General features: G+C 42.2%; 1 protein-coding gene across 1 annotated transcript in view; it reads left to right on the forward strand.

Annotated features, from left to right (window-relative positions):
- Positions 1 to 1,485: 1,485 nt before the first annotated feature.
- The window catches only part of Xkr4 (XK related 4), a 352,079-nt gene continuing 335,567 nt past the window's right edge, over positions 1,486 to 17,997 (forward strand). Inside the window, exon 1 of the mRNA XM_021222216.1 lies at positions 1,486 to 2,436. Coding sequence (XP_021077875.1) covers positions 1,640 to 2,436 — 797 coding nt within the window. The 5' untranslated portion in view covers positions 1,486 to 1,639. The remainder of the gene's footprint in view (positions 2,437 to 17,997) is intronic.

A 17,997-nucleotide genomic window follows, 5' to 3' on the forward strand; every position in this document is an offset into this window, starting at 1 on the left:
AGCTTACTCTGAACTCAAAGTGTGTGAGTCACACTGCAATTTAAGGATCACCCTCTTTGTCCCTTACATCTGAAAAACCAAGTGAGGCAAACTAAAGCACGGGTTTTCTTAACTTAAAAAAAAAAGAAAAAGGTAAAAGATGTCCCATATTTTGTTGGGATTTAAAGTTTTTTTTTTTTTCTTTTTTAAAAAAATTGCAACATATTTCATTCTTTCATTCTCTTCGAGAATAGATTAAATTCGAGTCATTTCTGCAGTTATGAGACCCTACAGTAAGTCTGTATGTTTATAGGTTTAAGGGAAGGTAATTGCAGTTTTGGAATAAGAGAGGTGACATTAGCTTTGTGATCTGCCACTCCCCACGCGGGGCCAAGGGCTGGGCTAGTCCTCTTTTCCCTGGTTACTAGCCATGTCTCTCCTCCCACCGCCATGCTCTAGGTTGCCGCCAGAGGTGCAGCATTTCCCACCTGCGGTTAGGAGTAGCCCCACCATGGTGTCTGCCTAGTGCTGGTGCCTCAGGCTCCTTAAACTCGGAGGGGGACGGGGGGGGGGTACACGCACTCACCTCCCCCAGGGCCTTAGAATTTCCCTAGGCTGGGGTTTGGCAGTACACCATCCCTGGGGCTGCCCTCTCCTTATCCCGAGGGCCCGCCCTCTGCTGCCGGTTTGCTTTAGGTGTTCCAGCCCTGCAGGTCCTGTGCCACCCAGGATCTCCGAAGCATGGCACGCCCACCAACCGCTGCCAGTACAGGAGCCCTAGCTTCCTAGTTAAAGCGTGTTCACCCTCGCCAGCAACACACCTAGCACCATACCACACCCAGCCAGGTGCCAAGCGCGCCCGGTACATTACAAAGAGACCAGCTCTTCCCCAGCCCTCCCTGCTGCCACGCCCGCCCGTGTCCATGGCCCCCTTGCCCTCCGCGGTGGCCCAACACCAAGGCTCTAACACGCGGCGCGCTCTGCCCACCCCATCCCCCCCAGCTTCGAGGAAATCCACCCAACGCTCTCCGAAATCCCACGAGCCCGAGCCTCCGATTGCCGTGCTGCTGCCCTCCGCGTCCAGCACTGGCCAGCCAGGCACCCCCCACCCGCCGCTCCCCTCAATCCCGGCCCCTCCTCCGGGCCCTCCTTCTCGCCCCTCCCCAGCCGGGGTGGGAGCGGCGGCAGCTGGAAGGGAAGGGATGAGGTCATCCTCTCCCTCGGAGTCAGCTGGTGGAGGAGAGGCTGCGGGAGGAGGGAGCGCGCGCGAGGGGAGGAGAGGAATGTGCAGGTCCGAGGAGCGCCGCGGCGGCCGCTGCTGCTCCTGCTGCTGGCGGCGGCGGCGGCTCGTGCTGCAGCCGCGGGGCCGGGCCGGCGCGGAGCGCGGGCGGCTGTCAGGGGCGCGCGCGGGCCGGCGCGAGCAGCTGGGCTCGGCGCAGGCAGCCAGGCGGCGCTCCTGCGGGTCCCGAGCGTGCGGCTAGCCGGGCCCAGCGCCCAGCCCCGCGGGCGGCGGCGGGCGAGCGAGCGGGCGCTGGAGTAGGAGCAGGAGAGCGGCGCGGCCGGGGAAGGAAGCCAGGGCGAGGCGAGGAGGTGGCGGGAGGAGGAGACAGCAGGGACAGGTGTCAGATAAAGGAGTGCTCTCCTCCGCTGCCGAGGCATCATGGCCGCTAAGTCAGACGGGAGGCTGAAGATGAAGAAGAGCAGCGACGTGGCGTTCACCCCGTTGCAGAACTCGGACAATTCGGGCTCAGTGCAAGGACTGGCTCCAGGCTTGCCGTCGGGCTCCGGACCCGAGGACACGGAGGCGGCCGGAGGCGGCTGCTGCCCGGACGGCGGTGGCTGCTCGCGCTGCTGCTGCTGCTGCGCGGGGAGCGGCGGTTCGGCGGGCTCGGGCGGCACCGGCGGCGGCGGCCGGGGCAGCGGGGCGGGCTCGGCGGCGCTGTGCCTGCGCCTGGGCAGGGAGCAGCGGCGCTACTCGCTGTGGGACTGCCTCTGGATCCTGGCCGCCGTGGCCGTGTACTTCGCGGATGTGGGGACGGACATCTGGCTCGCCGTGGACTACTACCTGCGCGGCCAGCGCTGGTGGTTTGGGCTCACCCTCTTCTTCGTGGTGCTGGGCTCCCTCTCTGTGCAAGTGTTCAGCTTCCGCTGGTTTGTGCACGATTTCAGCACCGAGGACAGCGCCACGACCACCGCCTCCAGCTGCCAGCAGCCTGGAGTGGATTGCAAGACGGTGGTCAGCAGTGGGTCTGCAGCCGGGGAAGGCGAGGCTCGTCCTTCCACGCCGCAGAGGCAAGCATCCAACGCCAGCAAGAGCAACATCGCCGCCACCAACAGCGGCAGCAACAGCAACGGGGCCACCCGGACCAGCGGCAAACACAGGTCTGCGTCCTGCTCCTTTTGCATCTGGCTCCTGCAGTCACTCATCCACATCTTGCAGCTCGGGCAAATCTGGAGGTACTGTATCAGGGTGGGGGTTGAGGGAGACTACTGCTGTTCCTACATGCCTGCCTAGCATGTCCACTGTTCTGCTTTTGCATGAGATCTTTCCTAATGACTAGTAAGCCAAGTCACTCTTGTGGTTATTATCTTTTCTAAACTGCTCCCCACCTAACTCATGTTAGGTGAGGAAAAAGAAACCAAGGAAGGGCATGCAGGAACGTGTTTGTAGTCTGTCACGTTTCCCACCTTCTCATAGACTCACTAGCTTTTCTATGTATGCTACAAGTTCTCCCCCGATTGTAGAGGATTCCTCTCACACATTACTAAAAACTCATTTTCATTATTTAGAATTCGCGGTGTGTTGTACTTTGGATGGCTTTCTTTGTGCTGGGGTTGGGTAGGATTGCAATTCTAATTAAACTGGAATTGTTACTGCTCAAAGGTACCCACATTTGGATGATAACAGCTAAAGAAGTACTGAGCTCAAACTATGTTAATAAATATTTGATATATATATATATATAAAATCAACATGTATCATTTATGTTGTGTGTGAGTGTGTGTGCATAAGTGATCAGACTTTGACTTTTATAGTGTACTTCTGATTACCTGGCAGCATCCCCAGGTCGACTTTCACATATAACTGAGAACCTTTAGAAAAGGGGTAACAAGCACATTGGGCAAACTTTAATTGTGCATTTTCATTGGCTGATTTTCTGCTTATCACTTGATCCACCAAGTCTCTTTACATAGTTGTCAACTTTGCTTATACATTGAAGTACAAGACTAAACTTGTTGGGCAGGGTGGAGCCATCACTCAGGCATTACTGCGTAGATGTAGGAATGTGGTGGGACAATATGCTCAGAAATCTGTTCTTTTGACTTCTCTGTGTTTAGAAGCTTTGGAACACAATGTTTAACACATTTAAAAAAATGTGTTTAGAAAAATATAGAGGCTGTTACCCTAGAGGCTCCTTGGCTTTAAAGCAGCTTAGTAAATATGTAGTGCAATGTGTGGAAACTTCCTACCAAGTAGGCTGCTACTGGACTTTCACCTGTACATTTTTGTTTTTTGTTTTGCTTTGTTTTGTTTTGTTTTGTTTTTTAAATGATGAAAGACATTGTAAGCCATTGGCATGATGAAGTATCCCATGAAGAAACAGCTCAGAGCATTTGTAGCATAGATTCGCACACTTCTTTCTCTTTCTGGTGAACAACAGTGTCCTTGTCTGAGGAGAGTAACTGTAGCAATCTCATTGCTCTTCCTAGAACCAATATCTGTAAAGCAGGATGAGCATGACCCTAGGCGTCTTGCCTTAGAAAGTATTTAAAGAAGATACTTTCTGGTAAAGTGATGCATGGTGTACTGGTAGACAAATTGATGTGGAAACATCTATATTTCAGACCCAGGGAGACTTTCTAAAACATCAGTTAACTGCGGTGGCTCAATTTCCTACAGAAAAGTATTGGAAGGTCCAGGTTGGAAATTTTTTAATTATGAGGAAGAACTAGAAGGGTTATTTAGGTACTGAAGTTATTTAGTGGTTCCGATATACAGAGTTAGCAGTTTTAATCTAGCAGTGTGGTACTGAAAACTTATCAACCTATTTGGTAACTTGTGAAAACTTTATAAAATATTCTGAAATCACTTCCTTTTAATTACCTGTAAATCAGCAATATAGGTGTTTATTAGTGATTGTCACTAAACACCTGTGCGTGCCTCCTACAGACTGACATTTTCTGAAAAGCATGGGGTGTTAAACTTAGTGAACTGAAGAAGTCATTTTAATTATAACATTTATTAGACTTTCGAATCTAAACAGTTTACCAATTGAAAATAACGCTTCATCTCTTCAGGCAATGATGCGGAGAAAGTGAGAAGCAGGAAAACATGTGGAGAAAAATATCACAATGAGACAGTAGCCACTGGGTCGGTTGGTCTAATGACGGACCCATGAGGGGCAAAGGGTGAAAGGGTAGGGCTGAACCTCGAAACAGCTCAGTTTGTCAGACAGCTCTGTTGCTGGCCGAACCTTGGAGAAACACATGGTTCCCTTTTTGTTAAGACTCCTACAAAATATTCCTGAAAGACGCTGAGGTTTATTTTGATAATAGCCCATCTGAGTTGAATTGTTCCTTTTGGAACTATCAGGCCTTTGTCATCACTGTCTAATGAGATGTTCACTGTGGAAATTTGAATTTCTGTACAACCCATTATTTAGTTTTGCTGAAAATATCTGAGGAATCTCCTTGGTAATCTTATACAGCTGTGATCTAGAAATGGCCTCTTTACTTTTTGAAAATATTCTTCTAAATTACTTTGACTGAATGTATATAACTGTAAAGAACGAGACAGAATGTGGAATTCAATGCTCAGATGATTTTTTGATATGTTTCAGTTTCTCCATGTTAAGCATGTGAATAGAACTTTGTAGGAAGGCATGGACCTTTCATAATAACTAGTAGGAAGGGGCTCACCTAAGATTATTGCATTGGATCTGGTGTAACATTTTAGACCACCATACATCTTTAAATTAGAAGCATTCCAGTTCTCCTTTTCAAAGCATTCTATCCAAATACTGCACTAACACCAGGGTACTGAGTGTTTTAAAGCCCAGAAGTCATTATTCATGTTTTAGAGTCCTGCTATCTTGGATAACATAAATTTTTATCAGGGTTGCTAACCTTTCGTTGCATTGTCATGAAATTGTAGTTATTTTAGGGAAGGATCAGAGTCTAAAATATTTCTATAGCTACAATCTTTTAAAAATAGCATCCATGTGTTTGTTTGTTCTGAAATAAGCCACTCGAAACATTGTGAACAAAATTTGCATGTATTATACATGTATTATGAATACAACTGCTAAAAGCAAAGATACATGTTCATTTCAATTAACATTTACTAATGGGAAATTAATGGAAGCTTTTAAAGTCATAGGAGGTGGTTCTGGGAAGGAGCCATACAAAATAATGAAGTGAGCTTTTGCTGCCACGTGGGAAGAGCAACCATTGCTTTAAGGAACTGTGCCTGCAAATGAATGAGAACATGCTTTTTATTATTCTCTTTATATAATTTCAGAATGACTAAGAATGCAGATCAGCCAGTGGGAATCATGAATGGCACATCTGTGAACTCTGCCTTTAATAGTGAGGTCTGCAAAGGAAAGTTATTCTGTGCCATTCCTAAGCCTGGGTTAAAACAGTGATGTAATATTGGCTAACTCCCTGTGTCCACTTGGATGATCATGACAACAGTATGTGGAAATGATGATTTTTCTGCTCTGAGGTTGGAAGGTAGAAAGAGAGTTACAGTTTAGAGTGGTGGAGGGATCTCTTCAGTAGACACACTTCAGATAAGGGCAGACTACAGACGTGTGCTCACAGTTCAGTCTTGCACTACTCTGGCTACATCACTGGATTGTTTCGTTGAGTCCTGGTTTTGTAGCACGATCCTATGTTAGCTCTTATGAATAGGTGGTACAACGTATGTGAATGTGCAAATAGCAATTGCAAATAATGTTGTTCCTAGAGATAAGATGTAGGAAACAGAACATAGGTCACCCTGTAAACTTCTAAAATATATGCATAACTGTTTCAGCATTAGTCCTAAATCCTGACATTATTGGTGCCATTTGCTGGTTAATTAAATAACCATTTTTTGTATATTTGTGTTTCTTCTTTGTGCATACATATTATTTTATTTAATCAGCCTATATTGAATATCTACAATGTGAAATACACTATTCTAGATACTAACTTTCCTAAGGTGAATAAATACATCAAGGTATCTGCCTTCTCATGAGGAAGACAGAATATACACAAAATACATCAAAAATAAGTTTAAGTCCTTCAATAGAAACAAGAAATTCAAACAACCTAGATAGTTTATGTGAGGCAGAAGATGTCTTTATAAAAGCTTAAATGATGAGAAAACATTATGATTCACTTTATAGCCTTGAGTATCACAAAGCATAAATACTGATCAAAAGAAATGACCAAGACACACTGTGTGCTCCCAAATGCACAGTTCAGGAAAGTAGTTAGAGACAAGACTGAATAATTTTCTTTGTACTAGATAATGAAAGGTAGCGAGATTTTATTCTGAAGTCAAGGAGGAACCTTTGAAGGATTATAAAGGACAGGGGCTTGCAAATGTGTTATAACATTGTTTTATTCAAAGCAACTTTTCACAGTTAAAAGTCTCAGAAGAGATGTCATTATCTCCTCTGATTCAAAAATATCTCTTCCATTCATAAAATGAATGAACCTCACAGGACTTGATTTTGGGTATTATTTTAATGTATAAAGAAACCCCATATATTGAAGGGTTATTTCTCAAAGAAATAGATTGTTTAGCTCTATCTATACAAAATACAAAAGAGAGTTGTGGACAAAAATGCATTTGAGTGTTTACTATTGTTATTTTAAAGAACTTTTCCCCTAGGATATGGTAGGATATGGTAGATATTTATGTTTCTTGATCTGCTAGAAACAATTTGCTAGCACTTTAAAAATCCCTAAAAAGCTTGTTCTATTTTTTTTTAATTTGACCCTCAACTAGTGTTGGAGGTAGCACAGCCATTTTACATGTATGGAAATTGAAACAGAGACTTCTAAATATTATCCTCTGTAGGTCACATGGTTTTGTGTAGATTCTAGACTTTAATATTCCCAATTGAGGGGGTGAATCAAGCTAAAAAATGGCCGGCAAAGCTGAGGATGATGATAGAGGTAGAAAAGAAGTAGGAAACTCTGAGGGTGCTCTGATGAAAGGTGAAAGCTTATTATGGAAAGAGATAAACCCATGTGGAGACAGTCTGCCAAGTAAGTAGGAAAGACTGAGCATGCGGCTTCACTGGTGGAGCACTTTTGAATCTATACCAAGAAAAGTAACAGAAGCAGACAGAAAAACAAAAGGATGGGAGTCGTGGAAAGAGATTTTCAAAGGAATCAACTAACAAAAAAACACCCACTTTCTGTTATAGGGATGCCTCAAAATTAAAAATTATGCTACTTAGAGCCAAGGTTGAAATAATTGTCCTGCCAGTGGAGGGGTGTGCTGCATGTGGAGCTGGACAATTTCTCTTCTTGAGCTTTTGTGACCATTTCCATCATTATATTCAGCTCCAAACCGAGCTTCTCATGGGTAAAGGAAGCAGAAAGCCTTTTTCCTTCAATCCAGCGCTTGTGCTGGTTTAAAGCTATCTGTTGGTTTATGGACCCACTTTCTTCCCTGGAGCATCACAAATCCCTGCAATGGCCCTGAGTGATCTCTAAGTTAGCTGATGGCTATAAATCCACACAGAAAGAGCTCCCTATGAATTTACTTAGATTTCTCTGTGAGTTGGAATAATTTACCATTGGTAGGTATCTCAGTGTGGTATTCTTCTGATAACTAAAGGAAAAGTTCAAAGCTAACTTATTTGCTACATGAGAAAGAACATCTTATACTTATTATTCCTCCAGAGTATCTCAGCCTAGCTTAACAAGGCGATTGAATATAAGACCCATGTGACTGTGTATACCCTTGGTTTTGAACATTATCTGTTAATCATTTAGGTAGTAGTAATTTTGAAGGGTTTTGGTCAGTTACTTAAAAAAAATTCTTATTGGAGTTTGGGAGATGACTCACTAGTTAAGAGTACTGGCTGGAGCCAGGCGTGGTGGTGCACGCCTTTAATCCCAGCACTTGGGAGGCAGAGACAGGCAGATTTCTGAGTTCGAGGACAGCCTGGTCTACAGAGTGAGTTCCAGGATAGCCGGGGCTACACAGAGAAACCCTGTCTCGAAACAAACAAACAAACAAATAAACAAACAAACAAGAGTACTGGCTGCTCTTGCAGAGGACCTCTGTTGAATTCCCAGCATCCATTTGACAGCTCTCAACTGTCTGTAACTGCAGTCTCAGGGGATTTGATGCCGTCCCTGGCAGTAGACATGCATGCAGTGTCCAGACATGCATATAAGCCAAACACTCATCAAATAAAATAAATAAATCTTTAAAAATTCACACTGACAACATTTTACAACTTAAATAATGAACCAGATCGTCTATAGGTCTAAATAGCACAAGTTACTGTTCAGTGACTTGTTCATATACTCACTTGCTAATTAGACTGCCCATTTCTTTTACTTGTTTTAGAAAGTCATGTAGGATACTCACCAGACCCACAGAGACAAGACTCGGGCCTTAGGATAGGATTGGTTGCTCTACAATGTGAAGTGTAAGATAGTGTACAGAGCTAGTCTTGAGAAGAGGAAGAACTTATCAGCTCTGAGTTTGCAGTTCTGATGAGTTGATAGATCTCAAGGAAAATCATGTCCAATAATTCTTGGCTGCTCTTGACATATTTGATCAGGATCCTTCATGAATTTGACCACCCTAACAAAGCCTCACCTCATTCCATCTACTAGAAGGTGTCTTTGATACCTTTATCATATGGTCCACTGGAGAGGAGACCATCAGAGTCTAGATGAAGTTCTTCTAGTGGTTTACATAAAGAAAACAAATCTCACCCAGCTGGTCGTGAACTGTTGGTTAAATCCAGGCTGTGCTTGCTGCTTGGTTGTTTTGCTGTTTTTTTAATGGGATAATGTATTGGAAATGGTGCAGTGTTTTCTAGAAAGGATATAATAAGTCAGCCTACCCCTTTTTAGTTTGCAAATGCTAGGGAAGAAGGAGTAAATTTCATTTTTATAGTCATTCTCTGAAGGAGAAAAATGCATCTACAAGCCCAGATTACTGCTCTATTCTTGCTGATAGATCAGTGAGCTCAGGGAAGCTTTGGGTTCAGTGTTATTTTTTAAATCTCACTTATATTTGACTGACAATATCCTTTCATATGGAAAGAGGTCTTTTGGGGTCTCAATCTCCTTTTCAAAGTTTGTCGCCTTGTTGTCACAAAGCATAATTCCATATACACAGTATACATAGAGAAAATGATGATGTCAAAGGACTCTACAGTAAGGTTAAGGTGGATGAAATTGGTGATTTAAACTGACACTATTAGCTTTGTTTACCTCCCAAGTAGATGAACAAAGTTATGGTTAGCTTGCAACTGATGGGAATATTTAGAGATGCATTTATCCTTTTGAACTAAACTTGGTTTCTGATGAGATGGCTTAGACATGCAGTAGCTGAAGATCCACCTGTGTTTGCTAGGATATGTGGCACTCTGTGCATAAGATATAGCACAGCTTCCATAATGCCTCAAAGCTTAGATCTTTTAGTTCATCTGTTTTATTCTTAGGTTCTGGCTTAAAGGATAGCCACGATCAAAAATATTATCTAAGGCTCTTTGCAAGTCTAAAATTCTGATTCTATTCATTTCTATAAATTCTTTTATGCATCTGCTTCCCAGAGTGTATATATGAGGAAGTCCATTCTACTTCCTTCAGGACCCTTGAGATAGACTCTTGTTTCTGTAAGTCACAAGAGATTTACAGTGTCCTTTTCAGGTTTGATAGTAATGGTGTCAGAACTTCTATAAACTGACATAACTTGCACATGAGGAAAGAACTATAAACTGTAATGCACCTGACATTATGTCATTCTCAAATTTTAGTTCCAATTAAATAAAACTTTTCTCATGAAAGCACATACTAAATTATTGGAAATGGATGCCAAAAGTGCTGTATTCACCAATTCCAAAATGTGTGTCATACAGACTTGGGAATTCAAAATTGCCATCTACACATAGTGTGGCCAGCTGGAGCTCTGTCATTAACAAATAAGAACAGTGCTTCTCTGAGGCTTTGAATGAGTTCTCTGCATGGATAGTAAGAAGACCATTGCCAAAGCTAGATTTACTTTACAATTAAAATTGGGTTATACTGTCACTGACAATGTGCTGGAAACTGAATTTAAGCTCTCTGTGAGATGTCATACTCAGGTCCATTTAGGGACAGATTGCACTCTGTTACAAAAGATGCATGCGTCAACCTTCCTTGGGTAGGAACTATCTGGAGTCCTGAATAGAGTATGTTCTAATTCCGTGTCAACATTTGAGATTTGAAAAGTTGAAAAAAAAAAAAAAAAAAAAAGCACCCATTTTAAGATTTCTGAACTGAGTATTATGTCAAAGTATGTTCCAGTCTGTGTAATTCATAAGCAGGCTCTTTCAACTGGTTCTGCTTCTTTTGCTCAATTTACACACATGCTGAATTTCTTTGCCAGGGGATTCCTTTTGTACAAGCACAACAGTGGGCAATGTGTGAGGTATGTAAGGATGATTCATACAAAGTCACCCACATACAGAAAAGTGGGGTAGACAGAGAATATGCCTTGTAAAGGATTTTAGATGACTTTGCTTTAACTTCCTATCAAGTGTACTCTATTTACAAGGGACAACACCTATTTGAGCTGCCAATCTGAGAGATTTCATTTATGTTGAAAGCACAACTTGAGTCTCCCATTTCCTTTGCAGCTTTGACAATAGTCATGAATAAAGATCTCAGTTCGAGTTTCAATTCTTTTCAGGTCTCCTATCTCTCTTGTAGCAGAGAGTAAACAATCAGAGCCAAGGGGGCAGTTGAAGCATAATGGTCCCAAGACAGTCTACCATAATGGCAGCCATCAGTTCCTGGCACGGCATTGTATTGTTGTGACAGTGTTATAGAAGAAGGGATCTTCAGGGAAGGGAAGCAGAGGAAAGAACTTGGAAAGGCTTCTTTTGTCTTAATAGACTTTCAGCTTGTTAATTAATTTCCTGTTTTGCAAAAGTAAAATTAATAACCATCATTTAGAAAATGTAGGTCAATTCATAAAGGCCTCCCCCAAACAATTTATCACCAACGGAGCTGCTACTGTAGCACAAATGAGAAGTGAATCTCCTGAGGCTTTACATTTCTAAGGGAGATACTATTATTAAAAGTGGCAGTCACAAGTAACCTGTGGTGGTTGTTTTTCTACTGATAAAATGATGGTCTGGCTCAACATTTATTCAAGACTTAAGACAGTAGTAGCCTGGCACTGACTAATGAGAGCATACACATTAGATGTGTTTCTATTTTGAAAAACAAACAGCAACGGTTAGCTAAAGTAATGTTATTTGCCCACTTTAAGGTTGAAATCACTTGAGTGGGGAGGCAGGAGCCTGATTTTGTTATCAGATAAGCACACCCAAACATTCTCTGGTTTGCACATAAGAACTATCCATAGGTCCACCTCTATTAGCTGGAGAAAGAAGAAATTTAGCAAAGAGGGAAGTAAACAAAATCAGAGAATTCTATTCCATATCTAGTAGGTGGGCTTTCAAATCTTAGGGACAAGAGTGGTGAGTCAACAATGATGGCATTATTAAACTATGTCACCATCAAGCTTAGAGTAGTGCTTCATCAGTCTTCCCAAACTCCTGTTAGTTGCGTCTGTTCTATTGTAAAAAGAAGCAAAGTTTGAGCTGTAAAAAGTGATCAGGCTAGTGAGATGTACTCAGTATTCAGAGTGCTAGTGGGCTGCACTGTCGGAGAGTTTTTGACTTGAGATTTTGTGTTGTGTGTACCTTTGTTCTACCTGCCTTTCTTCACAGCAATGGCCACATTACCAGACCCCACCAAACTTCCCTTGAATTCCCGGATAAAAGATACACACACACTGTTGTTCATTTTCAACTTATCTTCTTGGCACAATTGCTGGCTGTTGCTATCTCTCGTCTGGACAGTTACACCCATATCAATACTCTTAACTTCATACCTCTCACCTGTCCTAACCATCAGTGGCTACTCCCATCTAGCTCCTGCCAAACATCCCTGATTACCCATCTATAGTAGTGTACCTTACATAGCTGCTGACTTCTCCCTCCAAAGCATGACAAAACTCTTTCTTTCCTTCCTGTGTCTCCCTTTTTCCCTCCAGGGACCTGGAAGACCCACCTGTACCTTCCACCCAGCAATTAGCCCATGGCTTTCTTTACTGACAGATCAAGATCCAGGACCTTAGCATCAAAAACCATACCTACAATTTTATATTATAAGAAAAAAAACAGAAAATCACCATTTAGAGGGGCCAGGCAAGCACACACCATTTAATGGAAAGAATGTAAAACAAGGGCCATACATAAACATGTGGTCAAATTTGAGCGTAAACTGGCTTAGATTTCCCATTTTTTAATGGAGTTCTGAATGTTTATATATGCACAATTAAAATTTTAGGGGTGGGATCCAAGTCTGAACACAATTCATTGTATGCTTCCAGTGCAGTTTATACACATGCCTGCTTGTAATTTTATGCATTATTGTAGAATAATTTTATTCATGAAGCAAAATTATCATATCTTGACACATCAGAGAACAGACACAACTCTCACAAACACTTGTATAGTTTAGTTTTTGTCAACTTGACACAAATTAGAGATTCCTGAGAAGAAGAAACCAATTGCTTCCACCAGATTGGTTTATGGGCATCTTGATTGATGATATATGTGGAGGGCTCAGTCCAATATGGACAATGCAATGACTGAGCAGGTCATCTTGGATGTTTAAAACAGGAAGCTGAGCGAGAGCCTAGGAGCAAGCCAGTAAGCAGCGTCTCCATGGCCTCTGCTTCAGTCCTTACCTCCAGGATTTTGCCTTCAGTTCCTACCGTGACTTCCCCTGCTGAAGGACTGTAACCTGCAAGCCAAATAAACCCTTTCCTACTTGAGTTGCTTTTGGTTAGAATGTTTTCTCACAGCAACAGAAATCAAACTAAGATACCATCCATACGCACAAGCTGAGATTTCTACCTGTGTCAGGTTGTATTCAAAGGGTTTCGGAGTTTGGAGCATTCCATACTCAGACTTTTCAGGTTAAGGATGATCAGCCTTTGAAGGACTCTAACAGGCCCCAGAATGGCTTCTGTGGGCCTTGCCTCCCCCACCATAACGCCTGCTTGCTGAAAGGATAGACTCCCTTACTTGACCACTTCCTCATTCCTGAAGCTGACTACCAAGGTCCAATTGTCAAAATTCCTTACTTGGTTATTCTGACCAATGTGTCCAAGATGAACATAACATCTCCCCATTGCAATGACCTCCATTCCCCTTTTTTTCCGCATTAAAAACTCCTCCTGGTCAGGTAAGCGTGATGGCACACACCTTTAATCCCAGCACCCTCTGTGAGTTTGAGGCCAGCCTGGTCAGGACAGCCAGGACTATTACACAGAGAACCCCCATCTCAAAAACAAACAGACAAACAAAAACAAAAACAAAATAAATAAAACAAGTCAAACCAAAACCCATTCCCGCAGAGCCAATTGCTGCTGGTTATGAGATTCAGTCACCCTGTCTATCTTGTTTAATAAGGATCCTTTAGTGCAGGAAATTGGGTTTTGGGTGTGGTCTGTGCCTAATCTGAGGTTGGGAAGGAACACAGCACAATGCACAGGTCCCTTTGGACTTTGGTAAAGGTAGGTCATAATGAAAAGTTAAGAGCATCAAAATGTAAAGTGTAACTCTTGTGCTTCAAAACATATAGCCAGAGGGAAATAGGTCTGATTTTTTGCTCTGAATATACAGTTTCTTTATGATCAGACACTGAGAAGAAGGCCAAAATTAGAGGTTTAGTTCTAATTCCACTGCAGAGAGGAGAGGTAGACCCATACAAGTTCACACTTGACAATATTGGTGATATGCAAAGCCATTAAGAGTCCCTTAATTAAATTATTATTTTGTCACTGTCGTCATTTTCCAGGACTGGAACAAAAATAATTGATCAGTAATAAGACTTTAGTTATGGATCCATATGCATTTGTTTAAATGTATAATAAGAAGAATATGTGAAAAGAAAATGCTTTGCAATTTACTAGCTAAAGAATGAGCATGCTCCTCCTCCCAGTATGTCTTAAGTACTGATAAACCTGTGGCCTTGCTTCTGGCGGTGCTCTAGACCTACGCATGTGCAGCTTTAGGGGCCTCCCAGGAAAACAGTATCTCTGCTCCATGTCAGACTTAATGACCTGCCCTATAAAAAGGGCCTGAGGGATTAGTAAGCACAAAGCCCTGAACACTATAAGGAAGTGCCTGTTCTTCCAAAGGTAGAACCTCTCCTCTCAAGTGGTCAGGAAAGGCTAATTTGAGTTGGAATTTATCAGAAAATGGATGATCCAGACATCACAACCCCCCACTTTCACCTCCACCGCACACAGAGAAATTGCTTTGTAGATAACACCTTAAGCAAGAATATGAAGTCTTCTTCTAGTGAATGAATCAAAAACATTTAAGCCTTTATTTAAAGTCTATGGGTTTGGGGCTAGAGAGATTGCTGTGTGGTTAAGAGCAGTCGTTGTTCTTATAGAAGACCTAAATTCAGTTCCTAGCACCTACAATGGGTAACTCAGCTATAACTCCATATTCAAGGTACCCAATGCCCTCTCTGTCCTCTACAAGGACCTGAACTCAAGTGCACATGTATGCTCACATGCACACACACACACATACACACACACACACACACACTTTAAGAAATGCCTGAGGATTCATGTTTTTCATGTCTGAGAATTGACCTCAATGAAGTTAATTTGATGTGTTGAGTGTCTTTCTTTTAAAGGTTCATATAGGGTCAAAGTCCTGTGTAACTTCTGTCTTGAGGGATGGAACTGCCAGCTTGGTGGTGTGAAAAGTACCACACTGGGGTAGTGTAGGAAGTGAATGTTAAGGAAAGCAAGCAATGCGGAGTAAGCGATACTGGGAAGATATAATGGGGTGCAAGTGACATGCATTTGCTCAGAGAAGCAGAAAGGGCTTGTAGTGACACACCACTCATATTTTTCTGAATTAGGAATTGTCTTAAAGACCAATAAAGACCATACGAATTTCCCTTTGGCACAGAGTGAGGACATGTCTGGAGGCTACCCAATTTACATTTTCAGTGTTGTCTGTACTGGGAAAGAAGGCTGAAGCAGGAACTATGTCTCTAGGCCTAAAACAATTACAAATTCTCGCCACAAATTATCTGGGTATTCATGTACAATAAGCAGTGTTTTCTGATGAACAAACATTGCCATGCAGTTCACTGCCTCGCAGCCTGTGAGGCCCCCAAGACACAGGCATGGTATGAGAAATAACTGTGCTGGTGTCCTCCCAACTGAGAAATGCAACCTTCAACAAAATGGCAAAATAGGTGTCTTTGTTTCATTTTATTTTCAATGTATTTTACTATTATAGTGAATATATGGTTGATGGTGAGGACATGCACATCAGAAGGTGCATGCAGAAGTCAGGGGACCAAGTTCCTGGCGTTGGTTCTGTCCTTCTAACTTTATGTGGCTTCCAGGGATTGAATTCAGGTCAACAAGCTTGTATACTCACGGAGCCATCTTGTCTGCCCTGTGTCTATATATTATAATGGAGTGATAGTGAAATGGTGACTTAATATACATTATATCTATGCATAGTTCAGTTTCCTCCATTTATATTAGCAGCCTAGAGAAGTGTGGCCACACCAGAAGTGTTACTTTTCTCAATACTTCTCCCCTGGTTTCTCCATCCTGCAGCACGTGGTGTTGCTGTCTTGATACCCTTGCTACCAGGGTCCCCATCCTTTAGGTGCTAGCTCGTGGCTCGTGATTGTTCAGCCCTCACTGGAAGAGGGGATGTTAATCAGAAGGCTGTGGTAATGGCCCTAGGCTGCCCACCACTGTGGGGTTTGGGTGTGTTAGCTACAGTTGATAAATAGCTATCAATCGTCTCAAATAAATCCATTTTTTTACTGAGATGTGATTGAGTAAACATGAGTAAGTACATGGGTACTTGAAAGACTTGGTATGACAATAGGAAAATACGTACCTACTAATCATTTCACACTGGTTACAGGTTAAACTCATAATGGGTTATGTTTATTGAGTTAAATATAATATATGATTAAAATACATTTCACTTGACTTTTCTGTGTGTGTGTGTGTGTGTGTGTTGTGTGTGTGTGTGTGTGTATACCAATGCCTTGTGTATACTAAACATATATTGAACTACATGCCTAGCCCTCTTTTCCTATTTTTACATTATGGCTATTACATAAAATTACATACACAACTTTCATTCTGTTTCTATTAGACATTGTTAGCCCCAGAATATCAGAGCTTCTTGAGGAAAGAGAAAAGAGAAGTCTAAAATGAAATGTTTAGAATAATTGGGAAGATATAGGCAGGTCAGCTATGGAGTTTACAAAATAAATGACCCACTGATGTATTCTGACTCTTTAGGGGACAAAATCCCTTCTATGTTTGAGCTTATTATGATTCCTACCTTTCCTCTGCTTAATGCCTAGTGGCATGGTGGGCTTGTTTGGTATACAGTATACATCATTTGGTGAGGACATTAAGGATGCTGTTTTGCAAACACCACTGTAGATGTCCTGTAAGATGTCCCATATGAGGTTCAGAAGAGAATAAAGACTTGCCCCGGTTCTCAGAGGGACCAAAGAGCAAACACTTATGTTCACCTACAATATTATGTTATCAAGCCTCAAGCTTCCCTTCTTTATTACTGTTCTGAGACTAATACAAGACTGTGAAGTGAGAAACATTTCCCCACCTGCCAAAATAGCCAACTATGCTGAGGACCTCAGGGAGTTTGCCTTTACTATGCCACCAGTAGGAACTAGTCAAGATCAACTATAAATGTTTCCCTGACAAAGACAGTAGGAGATGACACACCGTCTTGGCTTTGTTCTTTTCTTCTGTACTTTAAAATAAGAGAGAACAGAGTCGGCTCAGGCGATGTCCCTTGCAGTTCTACACTGAACATAGATTCTCATCTCATACCTTATTGAATTATGTACTCAGGGAAGCCTCCCTGTTTACTGTCTGGATTGGGTTCTTTTTATAAACTATGACTTATATTGATGTCATAGATCAAACTTCAAGTACAGAAATTGTGGATCAATTACATCCATAATGCTTCATGCTTATCTGATACCTATTAGGATGAAAGTGTGTATTGTTTCCATTCAGAAATGTGCAACTAAAATGTACTAAGAGCTAGAAAGATGGTTCAGCCATTAAGAGAACTTACTTCTCTTTCAGAATACCCAATTTTGATTCCCAGTATCCTTATAGGGTGGTTCTCAACTGCCTGTAACTACAGGTTAAGGGAGATCCAGATTTCTTTTCTCCTCAGGCACTCACATTCAAGTGTCTTCATGTTCTGTGCTTCAAACATGTGTCTTCAGTGATACTGTCTTCCCCTTAAGTTTAGAGGGGAGCCTGTAATGGGTAGGGATCTTTGTGAAGCCATTGGCTAACAAGTCTAAAAGAGGTAATTCATTCCTAGAACTGCAATGCTACCACGAGGTTTATAGTTGAGGGCGTTGTCTCTCCAATGTAGGACAATTTTTATCAAACCTCTATTAGTATGTACAGATATTTTATGACAAGATAAAATAATGTCTAAGGTCCATTCCCATGTGAATAGCATGTAATTGACCTGTATTTATGTTCTCATTTTCAGGCAGCCATGCTTCAAATATGCTAGTGATATGTTCTGTGACTTAAGAATTAACTCTACCACAAACTCAGAGGCACAGAAGAACTCCCCCCCCCTTTCCTCCTTTACCTGCTCTTCATGTATGTGGCATTACTTGAAATTCATCTCCTGAGATCTCTCT

This window comes from Mus pahari, chromosome 22 (assembly GCF_900095145.1).
Source record: "Mus pahari chromosome 22, PAHARI_EIJ_v1.1, whole genome shotgun sequence".
Lineage (NCBI taxonomy): Eukaryota > Metazoa > Chordata > Mammalia > Rodentia > Muridae > Mus > Mus pahari.